Source organism: Molothrus ater, chromosome 1 (assembly GCF_012460135.2).
Source record: "Molothrus ater isolate BHLD 08-10-18 breed brown headed cowbird chromosome 1, BPBGC_Mater_1.1, whole genome shotgun sequence".
In the NCBI taxonomy this organism is placed as follows: Eukaryota; Metazoa; Chordata; class Aves; order Passeriformes; family Icteridae; genus Molothrus; species Molothrus ater.
In genome coordinates, this window is record NC_050478.2 from 109,583,021 (window position 1) to 109,607,790 (window position 24,770).

At 37.2% G+C, this 24,770-nt stretch overlaps 1 protein-coding gene across 4 annotated transcripts in view; it reads right to left on the minus strand.

Annotated features, from left to right (window-relative positions):
• Positions 1-24,770, minus strand: part of TRAPPC8 (trafficking protein particle complex subunit 8) — a 51,632-nt gene that overhangs the window by 6,757 nt on the left and 20,105 nt on the right. For all 4 annotated transcript variants that reach the window (XM_036404476.2, XM_036404467.2, XM_036404459.2 and 1 more), the window contains 17 exons: positions 24,024-24,124; positions 22,426-22,531; positions 20,767-20,898; positions 18,579-18,803; positions 17,458-17,566; positions 16,548-16,742; positions 16,231-16,361; positions 15,075-15,149; positions 14,262-14,388; positions 13,078-13,235; positions 11,858-12,300; positions 10,434-10,581; positions 9,096-9,192; positions 8,581-8,649; positions 8,425-8,465; positions 6,694-6,879; positions 6,094-6,195 (listed from right to left, as the gene is read on the minus strand). In XM_036404476.2, coding sequence (XP_036260369.1) covers positions 6,094-6,195; positions 6,694-6,879; positions 8,425-8,465; positions 8,581-8,649; positions 9,096-9,192; positions 10,434-10,581; positions 11,858-12,300; positions 13,078-13,235; positions 14,262-14,388; positions 15,075-15,149; positions 16,231-16,361; positions 16,548-16,742; positions 17,458-17,566; positions 18,579-18,803; positions 20,767-20,898; positions 22,426-22,531; positions 24,024-24,124 — 2,445 coding nt within the window. The remainder of the gene's footprint in view (positions 1-6,093; positions 6,196-6,693; positions 6,880-8,424; positions 8,466-8,580; positions 8,650-9,095; positions 9,193-10,433; positions 10,582-11,857; positions 12,301-13,077; positions 13,236-14,261; positions 14,389-15,074; positions 15,150-16,230; positions 16,362-16,547; positions 16,743-17,457; positions 17,567-18,578; positions 18,804-20,766; positions 20,899-22,425; positions 22,532-24,023; positions 24,125-24,770) is intronic.

Consider the following 24,770-nt stretch of genomic DNA (forward strand, 5'->3'; position numbering starts at 1 on the left):
ACAAACAAAGCAAAAGAAAAATCAAGAACTGAACAGATGATATTTTGTTGCTGAACACCTTGATTATCAGCCCAAGTGAAGTACTGCCTTTTAAAAGGGGAGGGGGCGTGAATTCTGACCCCTAAAATCTGCTTGCTGACCCAGTGTGGCTCTTTGCAAAGCCTCCAGAAGTGTCACAAGCTCCAGTAACCAGCAGAAGCTGCATACAAGAAAGCCACATAAATGGTTAGGATTGTCCCTTTCAAAAAAGTTATGGTGTAATTTGAGTGTCTCATCTATACAAACTGGTAGAGGTAGAGAGGCTTGACTGCAAGAGGTTGGAAGAGGGGTGTGCGTTTTTGTTATTGTTTTACATTTTATAGCTGTATTTTAAAGCTTTTTTGCTTTTGCCTAAAATACACAACAAGCATTAGCACCAGAATAACAGTGCTCCCTCAGTTATGTTCCAAAAGCTACAAACTGCATAACTGGTGCTTGGAAAGTGGTTTTCTATTTTCAGAAAGCTTCTTGTTGCCCAAAGCCATTTACACAGGCCAGCTTCAAACAAATACACTCAAAACTAGACAGAAGATTTCTAATTCAACTAGAATAATCTCACCATCTTCACTTATTTGTGTTACAAGAAAGTCACAACCATTAGAGTCTGGTATTTTGCTAGGTTGAAATAGCTATAAATCATCTCTACATACACTTCTGAAATGGTGCTTTATTCATTCATACTGGTTTCAGATCTCCTGCAATTATGCTTAGCTAAAAGTTGAAAAGGCAACATTTTAAGAATTTAAAGCATCTTTTAATAGATGTAACAGACAGATCTACCCATAATACATTCCTTAATATCTCAGAATGCATTTTTAAATTCAGAAGTTCCTCCTTTCCACCAGATAGACAGAAGTGATGGTATCTTCACATACAGTCACTTTAAAAGATTTTTATACCAAATGTTAAACAACTTAAAGTTTTCAGTTTCATAAACAATATTCTTTGTTTATGAATAACTGACCCAGAGACTGGGTCAATGTGCCCTTAAGCACACCAGAAAAAGCACTGTAATTTATTTTCCAAGTTGTACAGAAAAATCAGCATATTTGCCCCATAAACCACAAGTCACACATAGCCAAAAGGATTGACGTGCTCAGTCAAATATGAGGGACCAGTATGCACAGAAGAAAACCTAAACAGGAAACTCTTGAATGGAGCTAAGCATAAGTAAAAGCAGAATATATGAAAGCAGTAGAATAAGAGTGAGACATCTAGATGATGTGCTTTTTCCCTTTCCCATTTTAGATCTGAGAATTTCTATTTTAAAACCCCAGTTTAGTTGCTTCCTTCAACATGTGACTCATCCATATTCATTCTAGCTCTCAACTTACAGAAATGAGAACTCCAGGAACAGTATTTTACTGCTATAAAGAATAAAATAATGCATTTGAAAACAGATACCTTCAGCTCTTCAGTCCACAATGAGTAAAACAGCAGATCAAATCTTGCAATTACTTGTAATATTTCACTCATGACAAGAATATAAGCCAGATCTCCCAAACTGGTACTCTATCTGCTCTATTAATTGATATAACAGAGTGAAAAATGTGTATTTCAGCTCTTGACGTTCATGTACCCTTAAGAACTTTGCTCTTCCTCTACTGAGGTGGTTTAAGGAAAGTCTTAAATCCTTCCAACAATTTTGTTTTATTCAAGCATCTCCTCCCACATGTTCTGTAAAAAAAGTCCTGAAGTAGCAAAAGATGTCACTTCCAGTAATAGGAAAAACAGTTACTTAAATCCTACCACTCCTACATTTCAAGAATTCCTGCTTCCGACCAAACTGTTGCTGACTCACTAAGCTGCATACATTTTAAGAAGCTGTCTTATCTAAAATTATCCTCTGTGCTTGCATCCATTCTATACACATTTTATGGATTTTACTTTGGGCTAGCACTGGTCTAATGCACAGGACCAAACATGCAGCCCAGAACATCATGTGCAGTCCTGAAGCACACCTGGAAAGGATGGATGCTATTCCCAACATGCCAACATTCAAATGACAAACCTCTAGGCTGCTTCTCACCTTCCACTGGTGAGAAGTCTTTGCAAACCAGAAGTGTGTCAAATGTCCTATTACTTCCACTATTACTTCTATCCCACCATATTACACTGAACTTTTCTTTCAGAATCTTTTGGATTGAACTCACCAGATTAGAAAAACAGGGAAGACTGCAGTAAGAAATAATATTAATCAACAGCTCTAACTGTGACTGGATGTTTAATGCATTTGAAGTTTTTGTCCTTACACTAATTTAAGGCAGAGAGGTCAAGAAGAAGAGACAGAGTAGCTGTATTTCAAGTGCAATTTTAAGCTGACTTTCAGTTAAAACTACTTGATTCCAAAAAGCATGTTTCAGAAGAGAAACAAAACCTACAGCAGTACCATAGCTGAAAAAACCAGCCCTAATTTACAAATTCTTAACTGAATTTATAAGTGAGGCTTTTATTACTTGGCCTGAAATGGATTTATTCAAAGCAATTCACTTTATTTACACCTTAATTTTTTTTTCTTCATATATTGTTGCTTGTGACTATTAACATATCACTTTGTGGCACCTTCTGATTTAAGGCAACAAACTATATTTAGCATTTTTTCCCCTACTTTTAGCCAAAGGACATTTTTTCAAAAATACAAACGAGAGGAAGGATAAGAAGATAAACGTTTTCCATATAATCCAGAGAGATTTCTATATGAAACACATGAACACTTTAACAAAGTCAATATTCTGTAAGTGGTTCCTTCAGCACACTGCATGTTATGACTCCAAACTTCTAGAACATAAAAGTGAAGTAGATTGTCACATCTCTTGGTAGGTCTACGCTATCCAGTAGCCTATGCTCCAAAGTAGTGCTATTTTGTTATACAAAAAAACTTGAGTGCAAACAGCAACAATAAACATCTCTATTTAGTGACAGAAAACCAGCTTTAAAGTCATAGCTATTGTAGGGGTTGCAATGAAAAAGGATTAGTATCTCTAATTCTATTTTGAACAAACATGGGAAGAAAAGGAGCACATGAATTTGAGCATCAAAAAACTTGTATAGAATTTTACTGCTGCTTACCTTTTTAATATGTTGGTACATATAGAAATTTTACCCAGAAAAACATTTCAGCCTTCCTCCAAGCCCCACTGTAACCAGAAGTTCTATCTTGGTTTTATCAAATACTATAGCAAGTTATGCTGCTGTGTTACAGGAATAATTGCACCTGCTGCCTGTTCCACATCCCTGTTGTGCATTAAATGTCCCACAAGGATCCAAGCAGAAGTAACCACCCATCACCATGGTTCAGTCAGCAGTCTAACATCTTATAGACATATGAGGATGAATTTATGCCAGTTCACCCAACTACCAATCTGCCAGCAACTGCTGGAACAACTTAAACATAACAGTGCTGAAAAATATCTATCTCCTGTTCTTCACTACAGTGCTTTACTGAAGCTTTGTTTCCCTGAACAGTAGTAGAAGCTTCTGTGAACCCAAACTACATATTTAGAAGCTGGCAAAGAGTTAATCTGAGATACACCACAAATGACAATGTAGCAGAAGCTAACCAGTACAGAGAATTTGACCAAAATATAAAGTAAGTGATCTCCTTTTTTTCAACAGAGTTGTTTGATTAATTTGGCTAAGATCTGAGCCATTTCTCAGAGGACTAAAATAAATAAAGGGGGGGGTGGGGGGGCAGAGAGGAATTCTGTTCATGTTTCGTCAGTGTCCACTGTATGACTGTTCTTGGGCTGGAGATAATTGTCTGTGTCTGCCAGACAGACAAAAATGCCTTTACTGCATACAACAGCATGAAACTAAAGAAGTCAAGAAGAAAGTCACTGTAGAGAAGCAACAAACAAAACTCAGCAATAAATGCAGACAGTGGACTCTTGCATCCTAGGTGACACCCAGTTCAGAGTCAGGAATTTTTTTTTTTCCCCCCAGATCAGAGCAGCCCTCTATCCTTTATGAACGGGTAACCTACATGTGTTGGTAAAAAGCATGCACCTCCATCTCCCTCTGCTGTTCAGTCCTCAGAAAACAACCAACTTCAATACTGTTGGCACAAGGCAAATCAGAAACAGTCTAGAGTAGTTTCCAACCCTGTTCATGACTTAAGAGAATAAATACAGGCTTATAAGACAAAATTATACACTGAAAATACTAAATTAGAGGTAACATTTGAGTTTGGGGTTTTCTACCACTGTCCCCCCCCCCACCAGCTTTTCACTGTTTGTGTTACTTTAAAAGAGCAAAATAATTCAAGGACAACACACAACTCTTAAGAGATTAAGTACATTATTTTCTTATCTAGCCTAATCTAATTCTATTTTGGGGGGGAGTCTTTTAATTCTGAAATGTGGACTGAATGAAGTAAACTGCTGCAAAGTCTCAAATCAGTTAATTGTTACACCTCACCTCCCACCTCAGAGCAGTCTATCTGCTCTCCCCACACTATTATGAGCCAATTAAAAAAAGCAGTATGTGAGGATATGCAATTTCTCAATTCTTAGCAGTCCTCAGATCACAGATTCTTAAAATTTATGCTAACTCTGGGCTTTGGTTATCATGAGGACACAGAATTTACATGTTTATTAAAAAAAACCTCAACAACTAATTACTCTTATAGCAGATTTCAACTGCGTGACAACGCAGATGCTTTCTTGCTTCCAACTGAATTTCATTCTCCCAACAGAATGCTTCAAAAGAAGTGCGTTCCTCATGTTCAAGGAAGTGAATACAATAATCAATGTACAATCTATATGAAGATGGTTGTAACAAAACCTGATTAGAAATAGATTTTAGACAGAGAATGCTAATACAGTAGCATATATTCCTCAAAAAACATTGAGAGTACATACAGATCCTCCTTGTAGCTAGTGGCAGGATCAATTTCTTTAATTTGAAATTGATTGTGATACAGACAGAGTTCCAGTCAACAAGAAATGTGAATTTCTACCCATACCCATACCATTCAGTCATTTGTTTATTTTAGGATGCAGATGTGATTAATTTCTATTTTCTCTTCCTATTCATTTGAGAATCAGAACTTTATGAGATCAGAAGCTCACAGTATTGTGTCTCCTAACCTTAGATGTCTACAGAGTGATCTACTGTTCTACATATACATTAAGACAGGGAAAGGAATACCTGAGGGGGCAGTTGTCATTAGATTAATACAGCTTCTTGTACTCCTCAGCCTAGCTAGAGCACATGTGTGCCAATTCCCATTTATTTCATAGCACAAATAACTAAGTGGAAAAAATTATTTTAGCAATGTACAAATACTTAAAGGCTGATGAACCAAAGCCAAATGCACAGCTTCAGAGTAATTCACTGCTTGCATTATAGCATGGTATTTATAGGAAGACATTTGTCCTGTATTGTTTTCTTGACAAAATTAGTACATAGTACTCTTTGCTGCAACTTTAAGAGCTCACTAAAAGATATATATTATGTTTGCAATATTGGTAAAAACAATAAGCATGGCACCAAAACAAGAGAGAACAGCAATATGCTGCTCAGGAGAAGTCTAAACAAGCACAAGATGTATTTCCTCTTTTTCTGAACATTAGTCTTCTTCATCCACATAAACTGCATTTAGTACAGACATTTTTACAGAACCTTATCTGTAACTTCAATAGTTGTTATCAATTCATGTACCAGAAGACAGCCACCAGTTTCTTACAGATGCTGTTTTCTTTCATCAAGCAAAACAACTACAAACTTCACCATTTTACTACTGTTATGTAATAATCATTACCTTTCATGCCATTAACAAGTTTCTAGTTCTACCTGAAACACCAAAGAAGAGTTTACCTCAACAACAGCTCATCAACATGCTTACCTGCATATTGCTTTTCTCATGTTTCAACTGGGCCTGGCTAGTTCAATACAGAAGACTAAGCAAACCTGAGTTTGTCAGCCTGAATTATTTAGTAATAACACATATCTGATGTTAAGATTCTACAAAAGCTTACACTTACATACTAGGGAATTCATTAAGTCTATTTACAGCAAGAAGCAATTGTAAAGGAAAACTTCACAGTAGATTACCTGCTTCTGAGGAAATGAAAAGGCCTCCTTCCCAACAGTGTTAAGGGCAACATGATGCTGGCCCTCCAAAATAAGCTGCTTGCTGTCTTCCACAACATATGCCTACAGAACATAATACAAAGACATTTGCAGACCAGAAACTATCATAAGAGTCAAAACACAGAATTACTGACTGCTCCCAAACTTAGGTGGAACATGATGTACTGATCAAAACTTAGAGGCTAGCATGACATATTTCTGGTAACTTCTATTGCTTCAAATGAAACTCTTCTTCAAAACATACTGGGTTGCTCTTACAGTTCTGTAAGATTAAGCATTAATAAGTCTCTCAGTTTAAGATTTCATAATTTTCTCTTTTAAAAGAGAGATTAGAAGAACTGGATGCATCCAGAGTAATGTAGGGACACTTATTACAGTAATAGATACTAAGACTATCTTTGCTGTTGGCATCATTATAGTTCGTTTGATTGTTTTCAGGAAAAATGATTCACCCATAAATTCCATATGTATATGCCTGAAAGTTCAGGATACCACATAAAATTATTTTCTAACTGTAATGTTTCATGTCCAAATTACCACAAAGGCCACAACCATACATACCTTCCACAGTACCACAATGTTCAAATCAACTTCACTGCATTTTTGTATCAATCTGACTGTTTCATCAAACGATTGTTTCACTGCCCTTTGAGATGCATGAGTATGAGATTGCACATGTGTTCTTTTAAATTCAGAGGATAAACTTTGGAAAAAAAAGTCTGCACAAGGACTGGCTGAACTTATTATCTACAAGAGAAAAAAAGGAAGAAAGTGTTCAGAACAGGATGTGAGCTGACTCAAGTTGCTCTAACAGAGCTAGCTCATTGTAGCATTTCAGTTCCATTATCCCAGTGGCCTTCCCTTTGCAAAGCTACAGGATGCCAGACACCTTGGTTTCTGTGCCTGACCTGTTAGAGACCAGAATAGCTAAAGGGCTGCTAAAGGTAATATAGGGAACACAGTGCTATAACTTGCTAGTTTAGAACTACAAATACCGAACTTGGAAATAGGAGCTTTGATTATTACCACAAAGCAGTCTACTGTGATATATCAAATCTATTAAAGAGAGCTGCAGCATCCAACTAAGTCCCAGAGAAGTCATTTTTGCTTACTAATATTTTCCTCAGCTTAGCTAGAATTATTAACCTAAATTAGAAACATACATTTTGCTAGCAATAGCAGAGATAATAGATGTGCACAGCACATCCCCACAGATACATGGCACAAACAGAAACACTGTGCTGTCATGTGTACCAAGCTCTTCCAACACCAAAAGCCTGGCAAAGAAACTGGTTTCTAAGAGCAATGATACTGCGTCCTGTTGGAGGCAACAAGGTAAGCAAGGAACTTTAGCTTTGCAACCCCTTCCTTTCAAAATTGCTAGCTTTTCCAGAATATGCTGTTGCAAAGCTGCTAATTATTGCACCAGCAGAATGCTGATACCCAGGGAGAAAATCCACCTTTGGAGCCACTGCTCAGAAGGGAGGACTCCCTCCCCATCTTTCCACTGTAATAAAATGTTCTCAAGGAAAGCTAAAGCTCCTGTAGCTCAGATTCCAACTCTAAAAATGCACATCTACCTCAGATTTTTAGTCCTGACTTCAATTTATATGCCTATGAAATGAAATGGCAGTGAATAGGTTTTCTTTGGCTTTAAAAGCTGAATAAATTCAGGAAAATTTATGCTCAGCATAAAATAAGCAATCTGTCATTCAACTGACTAAATCTACTATGCAGATTTTTGACCTAATGCAAGAGGCCTACTTTACTCAGGTTTTGGGAAAGCATTTGTAGTACCAAGATCATTTACTGAGAGGATTATTCAATATCTGTGTGTTTAAAAAAGATTAGAAGAGCATGGTAGTCTAGAATCCTAAACTTCTAGAAAAATCAAACAGACTCCTTGAATTCACTGCAACCTCCTGTAGTAGTTTTGAAATTCGGGGACCAACATCCATTAGTTTTCCAGTTTTTCAAATAAGATATAATAAGAATTTTTAGCCTGTCTTAGTAAAAGTATAATTAAGAACAAGAATATAATATCTGCAGGCCTCTATTAGAAAACTAGAGGGACATATTTGAATAACTACTCCGAAGAGCTGAAAAGGAAGGAAAAGCATTAGCAAAAAGGCCAGCATTGCAATGTGATTCCAAAGTAGTTCAGCTGTGGAGCTGGGATCCTAATATTCCTGACTACAAGCTAGCCTAAGTTACCTTACCACCTCTTTGTCCTTTCACATGACAGGGACACCTTACACAAGATAAAATATGCAGTTGCACCCATCCACCTACCTGTTCATTTCCAAAGACAATATCTGCAAATGTGTAATTTTCTAAGGGATAAAAAGAGAAAGCACTGTTTTAGCATCATGGGAAGTCACAACTTCAGCATACAGTATCCAAAAGAGGATTTTTTTCAAAAGTTACCACATTCAGGAAAAAACCTACCTTCTGAGTTTTTGCATCTCACTGCTTTAAAACACAACTTCGCTCTCTCTCTGCTAGCCAGTTTAGTATCTGAAAGAAAAAGGTGGCAAGATTTTTTATTCGCTCTCAGCATAATCGGAGTCCCTTAGACTAAAGTCTTGAACATTCACAAGCAGGAAACACACTGATGACACCAACAAGCACAGCTAATCAGGCATAGCAATGGCACACAACACAACCATATTTCTTGTGAGGAAAGTTATCAGCCACCCCACACACGGATTTCTCTACATCACAGAAATAATTTACCTGTAAATTAAGTTGGTTTTTAAAATTCATAAAGTCTGAATAAGTTACCTGTGTATATATATTTCTTGAAATATAACAAAAGAAGAGCTTTACTATTTTTGGAAGGGACAAAGTTATTAGAAACTAATTATTCTAAAAGCCAAATTCAGTTCCTTGTAAGATTCTTTTAACTATTTTTATCAGCCAGAAGCTAGACTTGCCATCATTTTGGTGATAAAGATACACACCTTTGTCTCCAGAGATGTTAACAGATTTTTGAAGCTTCCAGTGCTTGCTATTGCTTGAAACTTGCACTATATGAAATTCCTTAACACCCGTCTCACTCTACAGAACAAACAAAAGTTATGTCAAAGAAAACCAATCACAACTGTGATGTGCTACATTGCACAGTAAGTGTTCACTGCAAGGTGGCACTGTTAGAATCTTAATTTAACTCGTTATTCACACCACTCATAACACACAGTACTTAGAGACAAGGAGAGATGTAAGACCCATTGTAAAGTAAAGCAATAGTCCCAGATCACAGCAACTTCCAATTCCAGTAAACAAAGCCACACAAAGAGGAAATAAGGATCCCCCAGAAAAAGACTCACAAGCTACTATTTTAGATTACGAACAACTTTAACAAAAACTAGGCTTTTTAACTCCAATGCAAACACTGTCCACAAGGCTGCTTAGTTTCTAGGATTACTTTAGGAGCATTGCTATATCATAAATCCTAGAAACTCAAGAACTATTTTGGGTTTACATATATATACAATAAAATGTAGCTTTTGGAGTTGGCTTCCTTTCTTGTAAAGAGTGAGGTGGTGGTAGAAAAATAACCTGCCTCGCACTGTTAACTTGATAAGTCCTTTATAAAAACATTTCGCCCTCCTTAAAGGAGTGGACAATATTCGGGAAATGAAGAAAAAAACAGAGCTGTACACACCTTTAAAAGAAAACAGACAAATCAGCTCAGTGGTTCCATTACCAACTAAGTGTCTATGAATTCTATGAACAGACAATTCAGTTACCTTGCTTTGTGACTGAAAAAATGGGAGCAGCTTTGCCAAAAAAATTAGTAAATTTAAATTAGCATGTTTGAAAAACTGAGTATTTTAATCTGCTTTAGTGAGTCAAGACATATCTGTATTTGGATTATATTAGTAAAAATGTCTTTATAGTTTAGTGACAAATGTAAACAGAAAAACTTCCTTCAAATTGGAGCCTAAATTCTGACTTTGACATTACCACTAACTCTACCAGTGTTTCCACTGAAAGGGGACACAGTTCTGAATAAGACAACCTTGGAAGCTGAGACCAAGAACACTCATCAATGTGGAAGAAATCTTCCTAAAAACACTATGAACGATAGTCTTGCAATACGATTAGTATAGGAGACTTCCAGAGAGTTAGGATATAACTTCACATTAATACTCTTTCCAACAATAACTGAATGATCAAATATGCAAGGTTTTGGGTTTTTTTTGTTTGCAAAGTTACTGTAGAAAAACTTGAGTCTTGGTTCATATCTGCTGAGCTTCAGGACAGTACTATTATTATTAATACAAATAAGAACTTACAGTATTGATATTTTCTACATCCACAAACAGCAACATGTTGTCCCCTCTGCCTTCTTCATCCCCAAGTGCATTACTTCTGCAGACAGTAGCCCGAATGTGCAGAGACCGACTGGTACAAATAACTGCAGTGTGCCTTAATACTCTGTGACTAGGAAAGGGAGGAGAGAAAAGAAAAAAAAAGACAACATTTTGAACAACCAGGACTGCCCAGAACATGACATCAAGAAATTTAGCTTTTATGTTTGTCAGTATTAAGGCCATTAGACAATTTGTTCATCCCAAGCACCAAAGATACACTTTTCACTGAAGATACTCTATCAAACCTACTCTATTTTTAACCATCTTGCTGCATGGGTAGGTGCTCTTTAAACACGCAGTCTAATTCAGGGTGAAACATTGGAGAAAAAGGTTCAGGTGTTACCAGCCACAAGACATTCAGTCCATCTTACTAGAGTTTATCTGAAGTAACTCTGGTACACACACCAAGTGTGCAGGGACAGTTAATTTTCTTCACAGTAGCCAGTAAGTGGCCATGTTTTGGATTTGTGCTAGAAATAGTGTAGACACAGGAATGTTTTTGTTGTTGCTGAGAAGGGCTTGCACAGGATCAAGGCCTTTTCTGCTCCTCACCCCACTCCACCAGCAAGCAGGCTGGGGCTGCATAAAAGGCTGGGAGGGGACACACTGAGATGGCTGACCCCCAGCTGACCAACAGGATATTCCATATCATATGGTGTTATGCTCAGCAACAAAAACAGGGAAAGGGAGAAAGCAGGGCCTGATGATCACCTGCCAAGTAATCATTAAACATGATGCAACCTCCCTTTTCTGAAAACCTGCCTGCCCACAGAAGTGGTGAATGAATTTCTTGGGGCTGTTTTAGCTTGTTGTGTCAAACTTGACTGTGGACTCTCTCAAGATGGTCCAAAAAGGAAGCATACAATAGTGTGCAAATCAAACTTGGTATTTAACCTCTGGAAAGAGACTATCCTTCATCACAATACAATTACTAACCAAATTTTAACAACAAAATCTTTCATTCAATGCAGACAAGATTTTGTTTTATAAAATGAGAAACAAATTAGGTTATGATTTTTCACCCTATACCTCAGAACAATATGGTTCCAGAGGAACTAAATACAAATAAAGGTTGTTATAACAGAATTCCATTAACCTGCCTTCTATTAATTTATTTTATTAATTTAGTATTTACTACTCCAATAAAAGCAGCATAGGCTACTCAATTTCCTATGGAAATTAGATCATATAGTAGAAAAAATTTTGCTTAGAATAGCAAATAACAGGCCATTTTCACATCATCACAGTGACTGAGAGAAATTCAGTAATATTTACTTTTACCATTACAATCACAAAATCACAGAATCTAATAAGCATGACAGAGAAGGTAGATTAGAAGAACTTACCACATTTTTGAGTGCTTTTTAATACTTTCATAGTAGAACAAGAAGTTAATTTCATGAACACCTTCTTCATCTGGTCCCCGTAACCACATTGGCAGCTGCACCGAAGCCCCAGGAAGAAGAACAGCATCAGGAAGTGGAACCTGTATTACTTCAGGTGAACCTCCCGTGCCAACCCCAAAGTCCGCAGAAGAAGCTGAAGACAGCAGTGCTGTTCGCACAGAGGTAGGATCTGTCACAACAGTCTTGTAAGCACTACAGTTCTCTGAGGCTGAAGGACTTAGCGGTGTTAAAGCAGCAGTATTTCCACCAAAAGTGAAAAATTCTGGATGCTTGGACACGACCTTCAGTGCAGTAAGAGGACACTTGCTTACGTTCACAAATTCTACATACGCTTTTCTGATTTCTCCACAGAGAAGCCCGGTAGGAAAATTTATAAAGAACACCTGTATGAGAGAGAAAAAGAAAAAATAAAAACCTGAACACTGAGCCAAGTTGGGAATGACAAGAAAACAACACAAACTCTACTGCTGCCTAGTGCTTCCTGAGGGGAAGTGAAGAGGGAGGTTCGCTTAACCCTGAAATCTAGTGATCAGACGTGTGGGAATGGCTCAAAGCTGCACCAGGGGATGTTTAGACTGGACCTTAAGATTCATTTCTGTATGGAGAAGGTGGCCAAAACGGTGGAATAGCTTTCCAGAGAGGTGGTCAATGCCCCAAGCCTGACACTGTTCAAGAGGCATTTAGATAAAGCCATTAACATACTGTAACTTGGTCAGGCAGCTGGACTGGATGATCACTATAGTCCCTTCTAGCTGATCCATCCCACTCTATAGGCCCCTATCATTAACCAGTTACCATTTTAATAACCCTAGAAAGAAAAAGCACTGTATTTTAATTAACCAGTTGGAGTAACTTTTCTGGATGGATGACAAGCAAACAGAAAAAAGCTTCTTTGACTGTTCCCTGTTTACTTTAAAATCTGGCTACCAAAGGTGTTGCTGACTAAAATTCTAAAGGGAATATAGCAATTTCAGAAGGATACTAATTTTGAGGCTTCAAGTTTCAATTAAAAAAAACCCACACAAGTTTGTCACCGACAGATCAGAAATTACCTGGAAAGATTAGGCATTACCAAAATCCAAGCCACCATTGTTAGAATTGCATTTATAAACTGCACTTAGCTATTTTCTCAAAACTGCCAACAGGAAGTAGCTACATACCTCTAACAAAGGCATTTCTTCTGTAATAATGGGATCTAAACGTCGATCGGGTCCATATTTAATCGATGTTTTTTCCTCTTTTGTGTTATTAAGTCGAGGTCCTTGGATTTCTAAATCTTGTCTTCCTCGTACAGATAACCCATTGGAAACAAACTTTCCTGAAAAAGAGGTTTTAAACTTTTGTTTAGTTGGGTTTGTTTAAGTAATTCCTGACTTTGTCTCTAAGAAATGATCCAAAGCTCCCAATCCAATCTCAAAAGTTATTTTTTGTCAGGCAATGCGGTTTTCATTGATTAAGCAGCATCACCAACAAAGAACTATTCAAAGCTTACAGCCACATAACACATGGCTGGCTCAAGTTCCAACAGCCAGTTATCCATTGCTGTGGGCTTACTCTGCCCTTCCATAGTTTGACTACAACTGGAAGGGAAGCGGCAGACAGTGCATGAAGCTGATGGCATTTATTTCCTTTCCCAATTTCTGCCAGGCTGGAAAAGTCACTTAGAGGATTATTTCCTTTAAAGACAGCTACCACTCTCCAAATGGTTTTTATTCAAAACGTTTCCAGCCTCTAAACAAGCTTCTATTTCTTTCAGACACGTTTTAATTTCCGTTTCATCTAACAACTAAATTCACCACATGAGAGACAATTTCAGATGAATGATTCAACAAAACAGATCAAGTAGCATGCAATTAATTGTCAATTTATATAGTAATGTAAAGGAAATTCAAGATGCTAAAAAAAAAAGCTATCAGCCAAATTTAAATTTAGGAATCTATAGAAAGGACTTCAGTGCAACATTTAGACAAAAAAGTTGAAAGTTAACGCAAAAAGATGCAGAAGAAAAATTAACAGCAAGAGAGTAAATGGAAGTTGTTATAGATTCAACGTGGCATAGATGGAATATTTACATTTTGATTTTTTTACATTCAAAAATTTCAAAAATTTAGCAAATTTAAAAGGAGAAGCAAAGTATGGATCTGGCATCCTTCCTTGTGGATTCCTACAAGAGCCAATTTGTTCTTTTTCCATTTCAGTTGTTTCTCTTATTTCTACATCCCTACCTGACGGAAGGCCTTGTATCATGATAGTTGAACATTAGACACTAGAATTTTGCTCTCATGTGCAGAAGCCATGTCTCCTCCTTCCAGAAAAACACAATTTAAAGTAAGAATACACTTACCTGTCTGTAATCCAATAGAAGGATCTATCCCATCTAATGACACAGCACCTTGAACACTGCCAAGATTATAAACGACTCCCAGAATATGTAGCTCCCCTGTTTGATGGGGAAAGAGCTTTAGTCTTGCCTGTGGAGATACGTTAAATTTTTGTTGTTGTTGCTACTAGAAAGAAGTATTACAGTTAAATGTCCAATTGCTAAACACACTCATGGCTACATTTACTTTATAGCTGTGTCAGCTATAACGGCAACAGTAAATATAGATCATTTACTAGATTGAAAATTTCATATACACAGAATTTACCAAACCACTTCAGAGCTGAGAAATGCTCATTACATTAGGAAAAATTCCTTAAAGTTAACTTTCACTGTGATTAACAGAATCACAGAATGACTGAAGCCGGAATGGACTTCTGGAGGTCATCGTGCCCAACTTGCCTGCTCAAGCAGGGCCATCTAGAGCCAACTGCCAAGGACCACATCCAAAGGGCCCTGAACATCTCCAAAGATGGATACTTCACAATCTCTCTGGGCAGCCTGTGCCAAGTGCTCAAGCACCATCACATTTACAAAGTAAGTAAGTGTTATAAATGAAGTTATAAACATTTCCTCATGTTCAGGAGCAGCCTCTTGTGCCCACTGTCTCTGGTCCTGTCACATTTATATGAAATGATAAGATACATGAGGTACTGGAATTTCTGATTCAGTCATGTGTTCTGTCAGTTTAGTGTTAAGTTCAGATCATAACAAGTCTGAAATGCATACTAAAGTTCAATGCTGAAAAGACTTTTTAAAACAAAGTATAGTACTTACCACTTTTGTCTCCTCACTATTAATTAAAAATTCTGCTATTGCTTCAGTTCCTACCATATCTTCATCACATGTACCCTGAAAAGAAGAAACAGCTCTTTAGATACTATTACTTCTAGGCAGAGAAACTGCCATAAATAATATTTCCAATACCCTTCCCCTTCCTCAAGGGAAAAAAATCACATAAATTTCCAAACAGTTTGGAAAAGCAAGTGCTACATGCTCAGCTTCTCAGCATTTACGAATTAAAAAAGCAGCTTGAGAGCTCAGTAAACATTTATTTAAGAGAAATTTAAGATTTAGCACTATAAATTGGAACCATTCCCAGTCTGTTTCACGGATATTCGCAGAAGTATTTATCACATCATTAAAGTAGCAGTTCAGGTCAGAACAGAAGGGAAAGTGTATGGTAAGCCTTGAGACTTAAACTATGTAGAACCATGTTTATAACTCTGGTAAATACTTAAAGAACCTTTAGAGATCACTGTGTTCCCAAAGTTTTGGCCAGGAAAACAAATTATTTAGGAATTTACTGTACTACTCAGTATTAGAATACATTAAAACCTTTAAAACCTGGATATGACAACAGTCCATCAGAGCTTTTGGCAGCATTAGTTGAAGTATTAAGTCAAACAGTAGCACAACAGCTCATCTAAAGTATTCAAAACATTAATTTTTAATACAGTAAATTTTCATTTCTCTTCTAATCAAGATACTAAGATATTTCTATGTTATATGAGCACAGTTTTTCAGAACACACATTTCACTACGTACAACAACTCAAATAAGAAAAAGGTATTTGATAATCTACCTACTGACACTCATATTTGCAAGTCAAGGCTAGTGTGACTCAAAATAGACGTGGTACATATATAATGAAATCTTAGAAGTATTTTGTTTTGCATTCAGCTTTACAATGCACGTTAGAATTTTTTGCTAACTTGGCTGCTTTGTGCCCTACAGATCTAGGAAAATCTAGGTAATATGAAAATTGTTTAAGTAGCTACTGCTTTTCTTCCCTTTTTTTTTTTAGTTTACACTTAAATCTTCATGTTTAATGCTTATGCTTAAATGTTTTCATACTCTGGAATTTTGAATACTCAATATATACTGCATACCTGCAGCTGTTTGGGTTGGAAAAGGATGAAGATTTCTTTACCTGCTCTTTTGTTTCTCCATCATGCTTTGCACTGAAGTCTTTAGGTTGAAACTTCCACAGCAATGAAAGGTCAGTCAAAAGAAGAGGAACTTTCAGAGGGTTTCGGAAGGACACTTCTACAGTTATTGGTTCTATCAAAAAAGTGCAAGAAAATAATGACAACAGGCTTTCCCCATCACAATCTGAAGGCTATCTCAGAGTATTCACATACAAAACTTGCACAAGAATGTTGGCTCAAATCTCTAATAAGATAGATAAATTTGTATGGATATTTCCTAACTCAGTTTATTTCTGAAGTATAAAAATCTTAACTTTACCTTCTATCACAGCAAGCGGAAATTTGGAGTTATCTGAGTAACGATTTAAACAGAACTGCGTTGGTTGAAAGTTTGAAGGTATTGTTCCTTTATTTATCACAGACACAACCTGCTCCTCGAGCTCCTTCCACTGTTGAGATGATTCTGAGTCATACTCCTGATCCAGGCTTACGTGCGTAGCTGCCTGCTTCTCACCTGGGAAGAGAAAGGCAGTCTTAAAGGCTAGAACAGTGATGTGCAACAGCTGCATCAGAGGGCTGCACTGGCAGTTTGGTAACTATTCTTAAAATATTTAAGTGCTAGGTCACTATAATTCTTATACTACAATTGATTTTAAAAAGTGAGTTGCAGGGCAGTTTGATATGCACACATGGAAGACAACGCTGAGATTAATTTGAATATAGTTCAATTTGGATACTACAGCATTCCAAGATTTTAGCATGCTACATAGTATACCCAGGCTACAAATCATTTCTACTTTATAACGGAGTACAACTCCACAGTACAGCCTTGGATTATATAAGTATTTCCACTCAGCTTTCTTTACGCTCAGGAATCAGAGTGCTTCAAATATTTCCTCCTAGAGGAAGTTAACTGTAAAGCTAATTTGTAGCATCGCCACTAGCGTCCAGTATTTGTTACAGCAATAATAATCCCTTTCATGAAGTTCATTACAGACTTGCATTGAAGCTTTCCAGGTGTGAAAAACAGTGACAGTCCGCACAACCACACACACAGATTTCATGTTTACACAGAAAGCCTGAAAACATCAGCCAGTAGATATTAAGCTCGAGCTTTCCTTTTGAAATATTTTTAAGTTACCTAGTCACTTTAGTTTTACATAATGACAGACTTCTTTTAAATGGCACCAACTCCTGCACTTGAAACTGTTAACTTAAAATTTTCTAACCTTCTGCTGGTCGTCGATCATGGCCAAAGAAAACACGAGTTGCTGAGCTGTTAATATATGGTAAAGGAAGCTGTGGTAAGGGACCATCAGGTGACAGCTGGGTTGCATTCTGGAGCAAAGGAGCAAGAAAACAGAGTGTCATGTACATTACCAATGGTTGAATGATAAGGAAGCCAAGTTAAAAACACTCAATGTTTGAACAGGAAGTACTTTTAAGATGGAATAAATAATTTCAATTAACTGTTTAACTTGTTGTAAATTGTTTTATTTTTTCTATAATAGGTGTTTCAAGTTTGTGAAATTCTTATGGGAAAAGGAGAATAATTATTTTAACCCTGAAATCTAATCACTACCATGGTTGCATTGCTGTTATGAGCTTTATTTGATGCAAAGCTTGACTCTCTAACTCAGAATTTGATAAACTATATTTACTATCCCCCCATCATTAAACAAGACTCTCACCAAGCTGAGCTGCGGATTCAACTACCAGCCTTTGAGTAAGGTCTGCCATAACTAAAACACCCCAGAAATTCTGTTCATAAGCTTTAAAAGACAGTATCTACATGGCTGCATATTGTGTGGCAATATCAGCACTACACACCCCATGATGTATATAGTATACTGCAATCCAGAATCACCCATGAACTTAAACACAACTCAATGAGTCACTTGATCAACAAATTCTATAATAAAGATTGAAATTTGCTATATGGATGATAACAGAGCTATCTAGTCTTTATTAAACATGTATTATCAAAAGCCCTCAAAATCATTATAAATTGATCAAAACAGAACAGACCCATTTCCTCTAAAATTATCACAACTACAATCCAGCTATGACCCTCAAAAAGAAGACTTTATTGTAATAAAAACACATACATTACTGTGATAATAACCCATTTACTTATACCCATCTGTGAAAGCACTACACACATGAAATGCAGCATGTGCAGGTTTTTTGAAGTCTGAAGTAAAAAACTGAACACATCAACTAGATTAAAAAAACCAAAAAACTCTGGAACAAAGCAGATAAAACAGAAAATCATTTAATGATTTAATAGAGAATTGGTGGCAACAAAATTACTTAGTACTCAAGAAACAGAGACAAAGAAGTAATTTACCTTATAGACATAAAGATATTCTCTTAAAAAAGCTCCTTGCTGAGCTGGAGGTTGTTTACTGTCATTGATCAAAATATGTCTGAAGGCAGACACAGCGTTGTCCAGCTGACGAAGCGTAAAGGACTGACGACCAATGGTGAAGTTAATGTGGTCTTCTGCAAGAGACCAGCCCTTCCCTTTGTAAACCTGCATGGCTTGACAGTAGCAACGTAAGGCATGTTTCTTCTGCAAGAAAAAAGGTCATTTGTCAAATTTTCCTGTTATCCACTGACTGAAATTATAACATTAGGAAGACTGAACAGTTAAGTCAGAAAAGTATTTTTTACCACATCCCTGCCACTATGCAAACTGTAATGTTTCAGAACTGTGCCTCATAGAATCTGGTCAATACTAATCTAAGCACCGAAGTACTTGTTCCTACAGTACAGAGCCTGGCCTCCAGATTAAGTTCACATTTTCAAAGACTATAGTAACAGGCAGTAAGTTAGAAAAGCAAATAAGAAAAGATTACTTTTAAAACAGTGTTTGAAGTTCCTTTAGGACTGACTGCTAAAGTCTACAGAGCTCTATTGCCAAGCCTCAGGACATAAGCTAGATGTAATACATTTCATTCCACCTGAACTGAACTTTCAGTGTGATACTTTCAGCCAACTGCTGTTCAGTATATGTATCTGGGACAAAAATCCATGCCAAGAAAACCAACAAAACACAGCCCTACATACAAGAAAAATTACCAATCATCGTATCAGCCACTGGGAGATAGATGGACTGATCCCTGTAAGCTACATAGCTCCTTTCCTGCACATACCTCAGGACCCAGGCATTCAATCCCAAGTCTAGGTGTTGAACAGCTGTATAGTCATTCACTGTACAGCTAGTCTCAGCTTCTAAAAAATGGCAACAGCATTCCCTTACTTACAGCACTAATGGGGAAAAAATCTAATACACGCTCACACTGATATGGTGATGACAGCAGAGTACAAGCAGTAAATCCTTAACATCAGCATGTACTAGTGACACTTTAAAATATGGTATTATGGTCTGCAGCTAAACAGCCTGGCTGATTTCTCTTAAGTACCATTTTATAGTTTCGTACCTCTAAGGAAAAATAAAATAGCTACATTTCCTGTAACACTGAAAAAGTACTTCTTGGAAACCAGAATCCCTACAAATATTAGATACAAACAGCAAAGAGAGCTCTTACACAAAGCCAAAACTTTACAAAAGGCATTCACTTTCCCAGACAAAGGAACAGGATATAAAAGACTAAAAACATGAAAAACTGATCAATAGCTTCCTGCCATTACTGTTCTGTTGTAACAACAGACAGGAAAACTGTTGCATGAAGAAAACCAAGGAGGGGGTGAAGTATTCCTACTATTCCTTACATCACAGAAGCCACCAATGCAAAAATACTTTTTCTAGTCCTTATCAGGACAGTGAGATTGAGACTGGGTAGGGTGGGAGAAAATCCCCAGCCACGACCACAGGGCTTTGTTTAAAACAGAAATTTGACACCTTGATTCTCCTGTATTATTGTCTTGCAATAAGAAGTCCAGCAGGAATCAAGCACAAGCTATCTTAACAGAATATATCCCACAACTAATGCAGAAACAAAGCACAAAAGTTCTATCCAAAGAAGTTCATCTACCACCGTTAGAACTGCCTGCAAAGTAATGTGAATGGGAGTAAAAACAATCTGATCTGTATTGCTTTAACTGCCACTCAAGTCTAACAGCCACAGAGATGCTTTGGCTTGTTGTGACTGTTCACACACCTGCATCTCAATACAGAACATGTATTTAAGTCACCAGGAAAAACAAATACCTAAATTCTGCTACTATTCTAATAAGCTGAGTTTAACAAATAATTATCTCCCGCAATTCACTCTTATCTCAGGAGTAAAAATATTCCTTTGCCCAAAAAAGCAAAATTACTGTGTATAAAATGAGACCCAGAAATGAAAACACACATCACTTAAGTTTCAAGTCAGTGATCTTCAGCATTCCTTCAAAAACAGAAGTAAAAGGCTAGGGTGATCACTCCAGAAATCATTTTCAGAAGATTACAAAACAGAATATTGCGGACCAGCACAGAAGTGTCAGATGCTAAGCATCTTTTTCCAGACTAACGACACACAAAGTATCTAATACCAGGCATATTTTCCATGTGGAAAGATAATACTTACCTGGCCTGCTTTACTAAATCTGTGGCCAGCCAATATCATATGAAATGCAAACTTTCTAACCATGGGACTTTTCATGTTTATAAAACAATGGGCTGCCTGCTCCAACAGGAGTGCACTGCGAAGATCTGAATCCTGTTTAAAAGGAAAAAAGAAGAGTTAGCCTGAGTCGAATAAAACCATAAAGGTAACAGTGGCATTGTTTTAATGCTAAGAGGGACAGTAAGTTGTAAGGGTTCTGTGAAGCTGAAGATTCTTTTATATGCAAACATTATATACATATGTGAGTACATAAAATAAGACTAAAAAAAAGTATTTTTCAGTATTATTCAATGCCATCATGTTCTTACTTTAGCGAAGCATATATGAACCCGTTTCAGTATGAGTAACAAAAGAAGTATTTTCTGCTTTTTCAGTTACTCAGGCTACAGTTTCAAACACTTACCATTACCTCTGAAGAACTCTCCCACCTTTTACCCTCCCCTTTCCCCTGCAGATATTAGGGCTAAAACCAAAAAATAAGACCTCTACCAGGATGACTGAAAAATACAGGAAGCAATGAAACTTGGTGAATTTTTATCACATGAACCTTTTGAACGTATTGATTTCTTAATGTACATTTTCTTACTATTATATCCTTCTCTTCTGCCAAGACACAGCTATATTACTTTAACCAATCAGAACAGAATCTACTTGATTTTACCACAGCTGAACTCCACACTATCAATGATGCTCAAGTCTGTATCTTGACTACAAATATACTCTGGGACACCAATATAGTATCCAGTGAAGATTTTCCTTGCAACTACCAAAATTTTCCACAGGAATACTATGTGCAATTTTAAGCTGTAAAATGACCATGCAGACCTAACAGGATTTAAATTCCTTGCTTTAATAACTTAGTCTGCTTTTGTAAACACTGATAGCAAGCTTAAGTTGAAAGGGAAAGAATGAAGCTACAGAGACACTTGAGAAAGAAAATTACAGAACTAAACAGATTTATTCCGTGCCTAAGCAGTCCAAGGAAGGTCTCAGAAGCATCACATTTGGTGCAGCTGGCCATGAAATCAGAACTACTAGTTAAATTCCCTCCAAGCTTTAAAGGAGATGCTACACTAACATTTTTCTTCATTCCTTTTAAAGCAAGACAATTCCTGGGTCAGAAGCTGATCCATGCTAATTTTCACCAATTAATATCACAGAAGTGTACGGTTTCACTTACACAGCAAGGTTCTAATGATTCATACCAGCTGAGCTACAGTAATCTTAGTTGCCTAAACTATAGAGAACTTCTGATTATATATGGGATAGTGTCCACTATGGCTCTAGCAAGCCATGCTAATACTTTTAACACTTGAGTTTGTAAGCTACACCATCCAAGAGCTAGGCAGATGTCAAAGAAAATTAGTTACAAAGCCAAAGATAACATATTTAGCATGGCTAAGGAAGTCAAGCAAGTCATTTGACTAGAAAAAGAGTAACTGTACTAGTTCCTTCACTTACAGTGTACACAGTTTTCTTCACTTCATGCTCTATACCTGTTCATTTGCTACCTTTGGCTAGAAAATATTGTAGCACAAGAATCAGAAGGCAACCTAGAAGTGTTTGAGTAAGAAAACAAATAGTGAGAGGGCAGAAATGGAAAAAGCTACTAAGTTTTACCTCACTGGTCAAACGAATCAGAAGAGCAGCTGCCTCTGAATATTTGCTTTGACTTTTTAAGATTTCAGCACTAAGCAGTACACAGCGTTCAGCCAGAACCATGTTCCTGAAGTAAAAACATGCATGTATTAATAAATATTTATCAAAATAAACCTCAGAGAACTTTTTTATCTTGAATCTTACTAATTTGCTAGACACGACATCAGACTGAGGTTCTGTAGCTTATTCTTCTTAAAGCAAAATATATGACAGTTCACTCCCCACAAAACAACCACATACAGATTGACATGTTAAGTGTCCAATTCTACTATAACAGGAGCGTTATGAAAGTCAAAGCTGGAGAGCATTTTTTAGAACATTATTGTGCTTTTAAGAGTACCAAATAAAATTATCTGATAAACAAGAAATCCAACAGCTAGAAGCAGGTTGTACTGGCAAGTTGTACCCATGTACCAGGTGCCCACCAAGCTGCTCTGTCACACCCCCTGCTCAGCAACACAGGGAGAAGATCAGACTAAAAACCTCATGTGGCAAGAAAGGGACAGGGAGACCACTCACCATTTAGTCATGGGCAAAACAGACTTGTTTTGGGGAAGATTAAATTAATTTATTGGCAATTAATAACTGAATAGCACAGCGATAAATAAAAGCAGAAATAAAACACCTTCTCCTGACTAATCCTTCTTCCCAGGCTCAAGTTTACTCCAAATTCTTCTACCTCCTCCTCCCCACGAGCAAGGCAGAGGAACAGGGAGAAGAAGCTGTGGTCTTTTAACATTAATTTACAACATTTTTCCTTTGCTGTTTCCTCTCCAATCCTCCTCGCCTGTTTCGGTGTGGGGTCCCTCCCACAGATGCAGTTCTTCAAGAATTGCTCCAGCATGTATCATTTTTGCAGTGTAGGGTCCTTCAGGAACTGTTTCAGTGTGGTTTCCCCACAGGTCACAGCTCCTGACAGCCACCTGCTGTGGCATAGGCTCTGTACAGACTACAGCCATCTTCAAGGTACATCCGCCTGCTCTGGCCTTGGGACAGGCTACAGGGTAGGTCCCTGCTTGCCCATGCACCTCCATGAGCCACAAGGGAAAATCTGATTCAGCATGGTCTTCACCACAGGCTGCAGGGAAGTCCTGTCTTCTCCTGACCTTGGTATCAAGCAGGGCTGTTTCTCTCATTTTCTCACTCCTTTCTCCCAGCTGCTGCACAGCTATTTTTACCCTTTCTTAAATGTGTTATCACAGAGGTAACAGCAGCACTGCCAGCTTGGACAGCAGCAGGTTCATTTTGGAGATGAGTGAAAACTGATTCTGCCACAGGCAGCTCCTGCTGTCTTCTCACAGAAACCTTCCTTGCAGCCATCCCACTACCTAAAAATCTACCATGTGAATTCAATACACAAGTTCAATAAGCACTCTGTTAAGAAGAGCCCAGATCTCCTTTCATGCTATCCTAGATATGTTAGTTTATCTTACTCCTTAAAATGTTACCATCATTTTGTGATCATCTGGCACACTATTACTGTTCAGGGCAAGAAAGTTAAGCCACCAGATCTTTCAGCTTTCACCATACAAAGATCAGTACAAAAGTAAACAACATACTTGCAGATATCTCGGTAGGTCTGAATTGCTGTCTCCATATAATGAGCAGGATATGGCCTAGGAGCTCCAGGCTGAAGAAAAGCTGATACTGCTGCCATTTCCTACAAGAGAAATCCAGTAAAGTCAATGTAGGTTTTTCAACAAATCATAAACCTCAAAATACTGAGGAACATGTTTCAATAGCTATTAGATTCAAGATCTTCATCTAATCAGTTACTGGCATATAAAAGTATCCAATACACTGTTAACTGATAAAAGGTTTAATACAACAGCCTATTTATGGCTCTGCTTGTAACTAGCCAGAGAGTTACATACAGAAGTGTTTGCAGTTGACAGTACACCCAACATTGTGAAGAAGCATTGATTCAGTGCAGTTTTACAAATCCAAAAGAACTTCCTATTATCAGGAAGATTGCTCCTGCAAAGTAGCACTAACATGTATTTTAAGATGAGGTCTGTTTTTTCAGTTTTGCCTAAATGAAATTACATTACTAGCTTCCAAGGAAACTCTAGTGAACACACAGTCTGAAATTTTACTGCTTTTCTCACAGATTGAAATATTATAGCAAAGATTTTCTGCAGAAAGTAAACATTAAGACTAGGAAATTGCAACAAATTCATAATTAAGACAGCTTCCATTCATTTGGAAATTAAGATTTCTTAATATTATTCTGCTTATTCATATTATCCAAATGCAGAGCAACTTTCTGAACTGTAAAAACAGATATTTAAGTAAAAGTTTTAATC